Source organism: Pocillopora verrucosa, chromosome 6, assembly GCF_036669915.1.
Source record: "Pocillopora verrucosa isolate sample1 chromosome 6, ASM3666991v2, whole genome shotgun sequence".
In the NCBI taxonomy this organism is placed as follows: Eukaryota; Metazoa; Cnidaria; class Anthozoa; order Scleractinia; family Pocilloporidae; genus Pocillopora; species Pocillopora verrucosa.
The window spans coordinates 2,683,958-2,696,964 of NC_089317.1; the positions used below are offsets into that span (position 1 = coordinate 2,683,958).

At 37.7% G+C, this 13,007-nt stretch overlaps 2 protein-coding genes across 9 annotated transcripts in view; both read left to right on the forward strand.

The window, feature by feature from the left end:
- Nucleotides 1-803: 803 nt before the first annotated feature.
- On the forward strand, nucleotides 804-5,726 carry LOC131770674 (cilia- and flagella-associated protein HOATZ-like). 2 transcript variants are annotated; one of them, XM_066169302.1, is made up of 6 exons: nucleotides 806-998; nucleotides 1,932-1,994; nucleotides 2,121-2,191; nucleotides 3,606-3,665; nucleotides 5,387-5,436; nucleotides 5,533-5,726. In XM_066169302.1, exons 1-6 carry the CDS (start codon nucleotides 836-838, stop codon nucleotides 5,630-5,632), a joined length of 507 nt encoding a protein of 168 aa, XP_066025399.1. In that variant the 5' UTR covers nucleotides 806-835; the 3' UTR covers nucleotides 5,633-5,726. The 2 variants fall into 2 exon arrangements, with proteins under 2 accessions (XP_066025400.1, XP_066025399.1); XM_066169303.1 differs by lacking the exons at nucleotides 5,387-5,436; nucleotides 5,533-5,726 and adding an exon at nucleotides 4,034-5,373 and having other exon boundaries at nucleotides 804-998.
- Nucleotides 5,727-8,353: 2,627 nt separating this feature from the next.
- Nucleotides 8,354-13,007, forward strand: part of LOC131793372 (NLR family CARD domain-containing protein 3-like) — a 111,844-nt gene continuing 107,190 nt past the window's right edge. For 4 of the 7 annotated variants that reach the window (XM_066169281.1, XM_066169275.1, XM_066169279.1 and 1 more), the window contains exons 1-4: nucleotides 8,354-8,537; nucleotides 9,060-9,126; nucleotides 9,878-9,943; nucleotides 10,651-10,707. The gene's annotated coding sequence lies outside the window, so the exon portion shown is untranslated. Of the gene's footprint in view, nucleotides 8,538-9,059; nucleotides 9,127-9,877; nucleotides 9,944-10,437; nucleotides 10,571-10,650; nucleotides 10,708-12,036; nucleotides 12,054-13,007 lie in introns of those variants that run through there. The other 3 variants (XM_066169276.1, XM_066169277.1, XM_066169278.1) reach the window with 3 other exon arrangements.

Sequence of the window (13,007 nt, forward strand, 5' to 3'; positions counted from 1 at the left end):
TCCCTTTTGCATTTTTCCAGACTTTCTTTAATAAAGTACTTCACATGAAATTCCATCTCTCATTGTATGGGAATCCCATCAAAACTGCCGAAAGGACCCCTTATGGGACCTTACCGGGATCTTGGCAGGATTCCCATCAACGGAGAATTGAATATCATATGAGGTATATTAATTATATTGTTACCATGCCAGGATCCAGTACCTGATCACTAATGCAGCTGTTAGTCTTCCCCTTATGTAACAATCTCTTGTAGATTCTGGCTGACAACAGTTTGCACAAATTTACCTTCTGCACCCTAACATCAGTATGTGTTTTCTCCATAATGTTCTCTATACATTTTCTAAGGTGCTGAGAAGGAGAATTTGTTTAATAATCAAAAACTTCTTAAGTTGGTGATCATTTCCTCCATTCTTGCAGCCTTAATGTTTGATTAAGTGTTAAAGAAATCAACTTCCGGTGATTGTTGCTTTTTCCTTTCTAAGCAATTGACAAATCTCAAGGAAAAGATGTGACGAAACCTACTTTTACCCTATAGTTGTTCATCAAAACAAGTTCGTCATGCTATCTGTTAATCTTGCATGGGTTTGGAAAGTTGTAAACTGTATGATAGATTGACAAACTGGGTAATTTTAGACAAAACTAGGAAAACATCTAAGATCGAATTTGTAATTACGTAGTCTTTTTTTTTTTCAATACGCTGAGTAAGTGAAGTGATCCTAAACACTGCACATAACAGGAAATCGTAGATGTAAGGGAAGCTGTGCATAAGCAGTGTGGGTAGCCTGTGCAAAGAAAACCTTGTTACCGTGCACCCCTGGAAACGAAAACAAAAACATGGCGGACGTGTCAACAGTGTCTTTTTCAGGAAGTTCTGCAGAAACTATCGAGAAGGCAAAGGCTTTCTGGAAGTGTATAGACCCTCCTCCGGAACAGAAGTCTACATTAGCCGTCAGTGGAATAAACCACCGCCTAAAAACAGCCCCTCAAGTTGGAGACGGTTCGTTAAAACACTGTTTTAAAACATCAGTCTGGAATTAAACAGCTTACCTCTCGGAAAAGATCTTGTATTACGCTCAACTACAAATTGGCGGCCCTGCCGCTTTCTAGAAGCATGGGAAATAAACGCTTGCAATCGAGACGATGGCATTCATCTGCCAAGCGAGTATTTGACTAAAGTGCTGAAGGATAAGGCCTAATTAATTAAACAACTGTTAATAGTGTATTTTGATCGTCCGGGTGAGTGTAGTCCTGAGTCTGAGAAGGACTGTTGTCGGTAATGGTGACTGACGTTTCGACAACCTGAGCGAAAGTCATAGTCAGAGTCAAGTGAAAGGTTGCTGTCAGTCGAATGATCGTCATCCGAAACTGTATAACTACACTTACCCGGACGATCAAACTACACTATTACATGTTACCCGCGAGTTCAAACCATTTACTGTAAACAACTGTTGGTACTATACAAATATCCTGCATTTCTGATCTTTTCTCATCTTTTTAGAACGGTCTCACCTGTGCAACGATTTTTTACAGTTGTTAGTTTGTATTGTATTCGTGCTTTTCTCAATCAACTACTGAAAATGTATCGTTACGGCAGCTTTTTACGCACATTCACTGGGTTACTTTGAATGCTTTTTGGGATACTTCTGTTAGTTTTTCGTTGATGTTTTGTTCTATTACACTTTATTCACTTAACCCTTTAACTCCTAAGATCTAGTTTTTAATTCTCTCCTGTTCCCAATAAATTAGTAATGAGAATTTGGTGTTGGATCAAGATATCTTCTACCTAATAAGTTTGAGTATTCTCATAACCTGTTTGCTGGATGATGTATGGAAATTATAGGGGGAAGTTACATGCTGATCACTTCTTGTAAGTGGTTTCAACTTCAACCTAATGTTTGGGTTATGGAAATTTGAATTGATCCCTTTGCAGGCAAGAGATTAATTGGTACCCATCAGACACTCACAACTTCACTTGAAATGGAAAATGATCCAAGTAAGTGAATTTCAGCTTAACTCATAACTTCTTTTGTCAGTTGAGGATCTAAATTCTCAGACAAATTTTAAAAAAAACCTTCTCTTGAACTTTCTAAGTTGAATAAGCTAATCATCATGTCTTTAGGACTCGCAACATATTTGGAGGATGCCCAGAAAAGGAAAGAACAGGAACAAGCCGACTATGTGCAAAAAATAGTGAGATGATTTTTGCAATTGTGGTGGTATTTTACAGCTTAGATAGATAATTTTGTTGAAAAGTACTATAACTTTTACAATTTACCTTGAACTGTTGGGTGTGTTAGATCTATGTGGCCTGCTACTTGTTGTGTTGTTTCCTGTGTTTTTTTGGAAAGTTGAAATCTTGATGATTTATCTTCATTGTTTTGGGCCCTGGCTGCTTGGTTTACAGCTGTTTTGTATTGGTGATGACATGATTCCAAGTGCAATTTGGTATTAATAAGCACAAGTAAAATTTTCAAAGACAACAAAATTGCACAACCCTTAGAGCGAGTGCAATTTGCAGTCTTTGAAATATTTACAAGACTTAAGTGCATACTACACCAAAATGTAAGGAAAATTACATTACTACTTATTAATGATATAATTTGCACTCATGTTACAACTTTGTACTTGTGTTACATCAGAATGCACTAGTTTTAAGCCAATCAGAAGCACATAATTTTTTCATGTACATTATTATCTCAAAAATTGTATTTGTTTGTAAATGGTAGTACAGGTGTTGGAATACACATGTCAGATGTAGTTTGTGAATCAAAGATGCATGTTGATGACACTCAAATATAGAGCAAAAGTGACGTAAGTTTTTGTCTGGTTCATCTTCACTCTGGGTGCATCTATGAGGAATAGTTTCCCCTTGCTGGTACTCCTCATTACTCTTGCCGATTGCCTAATGCTCTCTGTCTACTCCCCTCGCCCCCATATGCTGACCTTTACACACCTTGGCACCTTGCTTGGGTAGCCCATGTCATGTTATAAAGTCCCAGACTTGAGTTTTGCTCTGTCTTGATCTAGATATAGATAATTAATTCACTAATAACGAACACGAAAAAATTACACGCATTTTTCATGTAACACAAGTGCAAAGTTGTAACACGAATGCAAAGTTGTAACACAAGTGCAAAGTACAAATAGCACATGGGTGCCATCAAAATTTCATCCATCGTTTTCTATGATGCATTTTTCATGTAAATTATTAACAAGTAACAATGATATGGTATAATAAGCACTAGTAAGCACTTTTCTAGTAAATATTTCAAAGACTATGAATTGTACTTGCCTTATGGATATGTGCAATTCTATTGTCTTTGAAAATTTTACTCATGCTTAGTAACACCAAATTGCATTCAAAATCATGATTTTACCAATACAAACAGGCCAGTATGGTCAGATAAGATCCTTAGGTGTGGCAATATCAGGATTATAGCTAACCACTGGCTAACCAGGTTGTATTGTAGTCATGTAATTGCCTAATACATTTATGTTGTATTATAGACAAACATTCCATGGAAACAGTATGAAAGTTTGCTAGTAGATTTAGCAGGTCATGTCTAAACTGATTTTAATTTTGAAGTGTCTTTGCATCTTGCAGACTTCATTTAGAGAAGAAGCTCAACAAATGCTGGCCAAAAGAAAGGTTGAGAGATTAAAGGTGAGGTGACCCTTTTTGCCATTGGATGTGCAAAGCAAATAGCATCTAATTTCTTCCTACAACATCACCCTGAATCACAAATCAAGGTCAAGAGAAAAGAGGGAAAGAAGCTCTTGATTGTTAAACAAATTCTCCTTGTCAGCACGTTAAGAAATCTTTAGAGAAGAGTATGGAGAATATTAAAAGTGATGTTAGGGTGTAATGGGTTTAAGATGGAGGACTGATTGAGAACCTGTTAACTCCCAAGATCTTGTTAGTAATTCTCCTTACTGTCTGCCATACAGTTCTTGTGATGTTAGTTTGGAGAATTTGGTATTGGATCAATCTATAATCCCCTAATTGGTATTTTTCTTTATTCTCATCACTAGTCTGCTTGATATTGATATTTGAAAGAGGAATTCTGTCTTGGTCACTCACGGGAGTTAAAGGATTAAATACAGCAGATTACTTGGGGAGGACTTTTGTGGGGACCCCAGCTAAGTTTGTACCAGATGTATTGCAGAATAGCTCAGTAATCAGAATTGCAACCTTGAGAGGTTGACCTGACACAAAAAGATAATATTCTGCATAGTACTACCCATGAATTCATTTTAGGTTTACTTTAATTTAAGGTACTACTGTTCTTGCCTAAGATAAGTTTCCCTTTTATTTCTTTGTCAAAGTATTGTTCATGTAATATAGCATCCTAACACATTGTGGATGAAACTCAAAACTTTTTGGAAAAATTGAGGTAATCATGGTCATAAAGAAGTTTAAATCAGCAATCACTTACTTCAATGTCATGATCTCTTCCTTCTCACCTGAACTCCCTTTAGTGAGAAGGCAAATGAGGGGGAGTGGGGTGGGTGCAAGGAAAGAATAGAAGGCAAATGTGTGGGGTGGGGTGGGTGCAAGGAAAGAATAGAGACCCATTCGTAGCTGGAACCAGGCTGAAATTTCAAAATACTATGATTTTGAGCATTAATCATGATTCAAGAAATTAAAGAAGGGAGCTGGTTGCAATTCAGTGCTATATTACCTGAAACACAGACCTTTGGTTTTCTCATGGAAATGAAAAGCAATTTTTGAACCTTAATTAAAACTTTTAGGCTTTAATTGTGGAAGCAGGGATGGTGCAGTGGTGAGAGTGCTTCGCTCCCACCCCTCCCACCACTGTGAACTGGGTTCAAATCCTGGACCTGGTGTCACATGTGGATTGAGTGTGTTATTAGCTCTCATCCTTGTTCCAAGGGGTTTTCTGTGGGTCCTCCAGTTTTCCTCCCTCAGCAAAAAACCAACATTCTAAATTCCAACTCAACCTGACAAAAGTGGACAGGAAGAGCCACCCCACGGATTGTCCACTGCTAATATCCAGTTATTTTTTTTTGAGTGTGTGTGTGTGTGTGTGTGTGTGTGTGTGTGTGTGTGTACTGCCATCCATGCAGGCTTTGTCATGTTTGGGACTAGTCACTATATATATTGTCTAGGGAGGGGTTGGGAGGATTTTTGTTGTATCACCCTGAAATTAACCTTGTGCCCCCCCTCCAAAGCTTTGTAGTATTTTAATGATCCCCTCCATTGACAGGCAATGTTCTGTAGCCCCACCCCCTTTGTACCTTGTTAGCAATGACTGTTTCTCCCCCCTGTTACCCTGAAAACCATGTGACCCCCCCTTCATTCTTTCTTTCCCCCCCCGTGATAAATAATGATAGATGCTTTACTTTTAATTTCCCCCTGAGCAGAAAGAAGCAATCTCACATCGTCAGCCCAAAGAACATGTCTTCAACATCTCGTAAGTGGGAAACTCTCTTTGTTTTTTCCTTTTTTTTTTCTTTTTTACTGTGTAGTCTTGATGCCATTTCTTCCAAATTTTGGTATGTATTTATAGAGAGTCCAGTGAAGAAGATGACGAAGCCGTCGAAGCCATGGCAGAAATTGATAAGTTTGAGGATAGTCTTAAACAGAAGGAAATTATAAAACCAGAGTAGAAATTAACTTTCTAAAAGTTATCGTTATTTCTTGAAAAAGAAAAAAATCTTGCCTCTGTACATGACTGTAAGAAATGTAAATAAAGTGTTATTTCCATTGTAGAGTGTTGGATCAATTGCATCAATTGAAGAGAGAGCTTTAGTCAATAACGTCCATCTTCTCTATTGCAAGGAGCTGTTGCTAATGTTAGTTCACAGTCCCTTTAAAAATGGACGTCCACTGAATTTCGGCTTGAAAAATAGATTTCCTTCAAACTCTGCCACGATATTAAGCTAAGTCCAAAATTCACTTTTTGTATACATCGCTCAGTATTTTGTTTCGGAATTAAAATCATCTTGTTAGAAGCCCATTTTGGTGGTCTCATTACCCGAAAATTAGAAATAATTGCCGAGATGTTCATTTCACAATATTTTCTTCTTGAAATTAATTCTGAAATTTCTCGTTATCACTTTTATCATGAGACACTCATTTCCCTGTCATCGTCAACTTGTTACTTACTGGAGATATCTGGCAACTTTGCGATAGCTGTCGAGTGTGGGATTATTGTAATTTAGGCTTCATTTGCGGCCACATCTTTCCCACCATAGTAAGGGCGTTGTTTGGTGCGTCTTACCGGTTGTGCGTGGCATACTGGCAGAGAGATTACTACGTGTGCAGCGCGGTAGAATCCAATGCAACTGAACGAGGAAAACAGTGGACCACAACGCATTTAAAGCATTAAAACGAACAGCGTAAGGTTCCAAAGGGAGAGTTTCAAACACGAAAATGGCAGAGCCGACATCTCACATGCGCAAGAGTGCCAGGAAACCACAAATTTATCAGCATTCAGTTAATTTTATAATATGTTCACCATCTCAGCCAGCTGAGGTTTCCTTTTTCTGAGACTGTAGAAACTAGGATGTGAATACTACTTCTAACATATTGTCGTCGTGTTAACAAACCTTGGAATCGTAGTTTATCCGGGGGGGCTTTTTGAAGTCAGGGACCGGTCGTAATTTACTTCCGGAGGCGGGGCCGGGAAGGGTTTGGACAATCGGTCAATGTTGTCATAAAAAATGCTGTTGTTCATTGTGGTTTTGTAGATAATTGATCGTTTAATCGTTTGTCTCAAGATTTAGAGTTAAGCTATGAATTGTGTTGATCGTGAAGTTCCGACTTGTGCAGTCGAACCTGTATTAGGAAGCACCGTATTAAGCGGTCACCCTGTATAAAGCAGTCGGTTGTCAAAGACTCGAATTTGATGTCTCCAAATCACTGTAATCTTCACCTCCATGAAGCGGTCACCCCTATTTAGCGGTCATGGTCACCTTTGAGTGAGTTCCATGGGCCATATTTGTATTGTTTTTCACCTGTGTTGAGCAGTCAATTAAATCGGAAATACTTAAATAAAACTAAATAAAATCTTTGAAGTAAAGTTAAATCCATGCTCATCTTCCGAAATCAAAGTTTTTATATAAGGGTCTGTTCCCAGCTACTGATATTGATCCTCAAAGTAAGTAGTATTTTTGAGCAAGTCTTTGTGCAGGTCATTTATGCCATACAATGGCGTTCTTTATCGTTTCGTAGTTGACTCCTATTCTTTGAAACCTGATTGTAACGGTCAACCTGTATAAAGCCGTTATCCCGCCATTCTTCGTGACCGCTTAATACAGGTTGGACTGTGTACTGATAGTCTTCGTCAGGCGACCTTTAATTATCTAACTAGGAGTTATCGTCGATTATGAAGAGCGTTAATTGGTTGAAAATTGAGTTTTGGAATACTTAGAATTCTGACTACACTCACACGAGACATTTATTGTGAAAAGTTTATTTAGGATGAGTCAGTCAGTCTTTTAGTATACGCATTCTGATACAATCTTAATTTGTGCACCCTAAAACCAGGGGTACTACAAAAAAAATCTGTGCTACGCCGGAAACGAAGAACCTCTAAAAAACCACTCTGTAGATGAGGCCAAAAAATGTGTGGAAATGTATTCCTCATCTGGTGCTCAGCACAATACCCTGAGGAAAGGGTAAACTAACTTGGTTGCACTACTGATTACAAAGAAAAATTAATTAATGTAATGATATTTTACAGGGAGTTGGAATACCAAAATTAAAACAATTACAAATATGAAAGTGGTCACTGATAAAGGAGAAGGTGATAAATGCAAAAAAAATTCAAGAGACTTGATAATTTTTTTTTTGGAAAAAGGCCAGAACCCTTCTTTTTTATATACTCCTTATGTGGTTGTTACAGAAGAAGGGAGATGTTTGTTTGTTAGAAAAGTTGTACCGGAGAACACTGGACATCCCATGCAGCAAAAGGTAAGCTGTTCGTAAACAATTCAGTTCCCGCGTTTTGCAAATATTTAAGGGTAATATACACCGATAACCTCTACTCGACGGAAAAATATGCTCATAAATTTATCCATGGACATCATTTGTTCCTCGAAGCTCACAGTTTTCATCGAGTTTCACTTTCAGAAAACTTCGCATTTTGGAAAAGATAATGTCTGCAGACTTGTATCCATGTATATTTTCGCACTAAACTGGAGGTAGTCTTCCTACAGTTATCTGTCACGCGTGACAATAGTTTTGTCAGCAAATAAGCGTTCTTTAAGTTTTCTCGTACTGTTTGATGTAACCTTAGTAGCGGAGCTATAAATGACAACAAGGGAATTTTCCGATATCAGTTTTCGTCCTTTCATGAGCTGCATCCCATATCGTACCTCATAATGTCATTGTCTGGTGTTTAACGCCCACAATTTTAATGTAAACCCCTTCGATGAGGTTCACTGTCTCTCGTATTCTACAAATTTCCCTCGAATAGATTCTGCACGATTGATTACTTGCATTATTCGCGCAAATTACGCGAGGATTGTTATTAGACGACGCGATCAAAGGTAACAAACAGACTTTTCGGTAAGAGTTTTTCCATCACGTAACTAAACGTAGCATTCCTTAATCGCAAAATGAAGTCGATGTCAGTTCTCAGTTAGTTCGATGTTTGCTGCATAGTTTCAGTGCTTCAGGCCTTACACTGAAACCATTGCAAGCAAACAGTAGCTTAAGGAAGCTTCAACTTAAAGTGTAAGTAAAATATGTCACGAATTAGGCATCGTGTTTGTCATAAGCTCCATCACTTGCAAGTGGTAGACCTTGCATCCTCAAAGTGAAATGTTTCAATCGAATTCCTTTGTCGAGCTTGAAACATGTTTTATTTTTTTCCTTTTGTATCTGGAAACGCGTATATATCCTACAGAATTCAAGCATTGCACTCAAGTATAGATCAAAATATGGAACAAGTAGGAGGAGGGATATCTCACTGAGATTAAGTTCGAGTGAACAGACTAACGGCTCAACCTCAAGTAACAACAAGATGGCAGTTGACAGTTTGATCATGAGGTTCTCTGTACATGTTAACTTGTTATTTTTCCTATTTAGAAATCCATTCCTTCTTCGAAAATACAACAGTAAACACTGAGTAACGAAGAAAAGGTCAATTACGAAGGTAAGCTTAATCCACTGAGTTTATTAATAAGGGAACATACATGCAGTTGATCACGTAGAATTAGTATATCACATTAGAGAACAAATTGAGTCACTTAATAGTAACAAGCATTCAAGTTATTACTTTCGGATGGGGTTCACAAATCTACCTCGGATAGATTGTACACGATTGATTAATCGCAACATTTGCGAAATTTACGCGAGGAATATAATTCCTCGACGCGATCAAAGGTAACAAACGGACTTTTGTTAAGAATTTTCCATCAAGTAGCTGAATATGGCATACCTTAATCGCAAAATGAAGTCGATGTCAGTTCTCAGTTAATTCGATGTTTGCTGCATAATTTTACTGAGCAATTTCGGTGCTTATGGCCTTACACCGAAAGCATTCCAAGCAAAGGGTAGCTTAAGGACGCTTCAGCTTAAAGTGTAAGTAAAATATGACACGAATTACGCACCATGTTTTTCATAAGCTCCATCACTTGCGAGTGGTAGACCTTGCACCCTTAAATTGAAATGTTTCTATCGGTGTCCTTTGTCGAGGGTTCCTTTTTTATCTTTAAATGCGCACGTATCCTACAGAATTCAAGCATTGCACTCAAGTATAGATCAAAATATGGAATAGGTAGAACTACAAATATTTCACTGAAATTAAGTTCGCGTGAACAGACTAACGGCTAACAATAAGATAGCGGTTGACAGTTTGATCATGAGGTTCTCTGTACATGTTAACTTGTTAATTTTTTATTTAGAAATCCATTCTTTCTCCGAAGATACCACAGTTAACACTGAGTAACGAAGAAAAGGTCATTGCGAAGGTAAGTTTAATCCACTGAGTTTATTAATAAGGAGACATTCACTCATAGATGCAGTTGACACGCAATATTAGTATATCACACTGATAGAACACATTGAGTCACTCAACAAGCATTGCAGTTATTTCTCTCGATTCTTCCGTTCTATCTCCCTGTTTTGGGGCTGATCAATGCACGCCTGACCCTTTCCGAGAATTGACAGACCCACACGTACTCTACATTGATTCACATTACATTTATCGCTCAAAACAGACAGCAAAGAATATTACCAATGAGATCTTGGCAGTGACAGGCCAAGGGATTGCAGTATTTTGGAACTTTGTCTTAACAATTCCATTTTTTGACAGACATTTTATTGTTGTTGCACTCAGTCATCTGGTTGAGTACTTTTGATACTTTGATATAAGGTGATTGACGCATAATTGTCTGTGATCGCGTGATCTGACAGACGACACCCCAATTCTCGAAGCGTGACATCATTGCAAAGCAACACCGGATTAGCAGATGCGAACTAAATGCAGCGTCTTTAAAATTCGTAAAGATATGTCTACTTGATATGTAGAAAATGAGTTTTGGGGCCAGAAGCGCGAGTACGAGACAGACAATTTGAAGAACAACCTTCAACTTGAGGTATTTGATCGAGAATCGAAACCAAGCAGTTTTATTTGATCATGAATGACTTGAATTCATATCAGTTTTTTACCCAACAGCTGCTGGTCGAATCGATTTCAAGCGTTGTGTGACAGGAAAGAAGCTCAAAGCTAAAGGTAAGAAGAATACTTTTAACAAACCATCATAAAATAATTATGTGAGGACATTTACGAATCGCACATAGAGAAATGTACACCGTCAATAATCTTTGTGACAGCTTCCCAGTTCTTTAAACTCAGTAAGCTTATTGGTATGTGTAAGGTAAATTTTACTGTGGGTAAAATCTGAATTTGGAAAGCAGTGTTTTTTTCGTCAGACGTATAATGCAAACATGCTGGAGTCAAATTTGTATTCGAGAATTGATGAAGGCAGAAATCGAAAGTGAAATGGTTTGAAATGGAAAGACTACGGTAATATTTCTCCCTGATGTTATTGTAGAAATTAATTTGTCTTCTTTGCTGTATTGTTAAAAATAAACGTGATTTTCTTACACGATTTAAAGATGCAATAAGTATTTGGATACAAGCGGAAAATGTCTGCGTAATATCTGCGAAAAGTATCCGTGCATTCTTTCTCACCAAACGGGGGCTAGTGTTTGTAGCGGGTTTCCGTTCTCAAGGTATAAATATATCTGATCGGAGGTAGAGATTTACTGATTTCAAGCACTCATCTTTGTATCTAATTGATTGACCTTTATTCTTGATTATGGTACTTAAAAACGTAAAAACTGAAAGGTAATTTACGGCATAACATACGATTAGGAGCGGTTAGAAAGTATATATAACATGAGCTATTGTGCGATCACTCGTACACATAGGGCGTACAAGATTGAAGAAATGTAACCTGGTTTCCGTGTTTACATAGCCTGATGTAAACACGCGGGTGACAATAGTTTCGTCGGCAAATAAGTGTTCTTTACGTGTTCTCGCATTTGATGTAACCTTAGTGGCATAGCTATAAATGACACCAAGGGAATTTCCCGATATCAGTTTTCGTCTTTTCGTAGGCCGCATTCCGCTTGATCAACTCGCGATCTCATTGTCTGGTATTAAACGCCCACAATTTTTTCTTCTGTAAACCCCTTCGATGGGTTCGCTGTCTCTCGCATCTAAAAATCTCCCTCGAATCGATTGTACACGAAATTACTCGATTTTTTTTATTTAGAAATCCATTCCTTGTTAGAAGATATAACAGTAAACTCTGAGTAACGAAGAAAAGGTCATTGCGATGATAGATTTAATCCACTGAGTTTATAAATAAGAGAACATTCACGCATACATGCAATTGATCACGTAAAATTAGTATATCACATAAAAGAACAAGTTGAGCTACTCAACAGGTATTCTTCACCAATTCTCGAGTTGAATTCATTTGAGTTTTTTCCAACAGCTGTTGGTGGAATCGATTTCAAGCGTTGTGTGACAGATTGTGTCTATATCAGTCGAGAAGCTCAAAGCTAAAGGTTAAAAGATATCTCTTAACAAACCATCGTAAAATAATTATGTGGGGACATTAACGAATGGCACATGAAGAAACGCACACCGTCAATAATCGTTGTCGCAGCTTTCCAGTTCTTTAAACTCAGCAAGCTTATTGACATGTGTAGGCTAAATTTTACTGTAGGTAAAATCTCAAATTTGAAAGTGGCTTTTTTTTCTCTGACGTATAACGCAAACATGCTAGAGTCAAATTTGTTTTCAATAGTTGATGAAGGCTGAATTCGAAAGTGAAATGATCTGAAATAGAAAGACTTGGGAAGTATTACTCAATCTGTGTTATTTAAGGAATCAATTTGTCTTCTTTGCTGCATTGTTAATAATGAACGTGATTTCCTTGCACGATCCAAAGGTGCAATAAATATTAAGATACTAGCGTATGTCTTGATATTCTAGCTTTCGATAAGTCGGATTTGTAATCGGAAATGTAAGACAAGGAATTTCAAATGTGGAGTCTGGACTGGCAATTGAGTATGGGGGTGGGGGGGGAGGTCAGGAAGATGGCCAAAAAAGTCAGTTTCACAGCTTATTCTTCACGCAGGCTGCAGTTATTGCAAATGATATTTGTATAGTTGAACGGCATTCAAACTAATCTGAGAAAAGAAATACATTTGAGAGAAGTATAATTTACCTACACCATAATTGCTTGCTGTCTGTGCATGTATTTGTACATGAAGCCATTCATCATACTGAACTCAACATTTACTTCAATAGCTAGCATGCACTTATCGATACATCCCATAATATCAACACTGGAGTGCAATCCTTTAACACCTAATAATGTGACCATATAATCAATACGCATTTAAAAGCAGATTGAAGATTTTCTCGGAAACTTTGCATTTTGAGACAGATGATGTCTGGGGACATATATCCATGCATGTTTTCGCACCAAACAGTGGCTACCGTTCCTACAGTTA

Coding starts and splice junctions, on each gene's coding strand:
- LOC131770674 (XM_066169302.1), top strand. CDS start 836: ATGGCGGACGTGTCAACAGTGTCTTTTTCAGGAAGTTCTGCAGAAACT. Junction 3,666..5,386: donor GAAAGGTTGAGAGATTAAAG/GTGAGGTGACCC, acceptor CCCCCTGAGCAG/AAAGAAGCAATCTCACATCG. Junction 5,437..5,532: donor GAACATGTCTTCAACATCTC/GTAAGTGGGAAA, acceptor ATGTATTTATAG/AGAGTCCAGTGAAGAAGATG.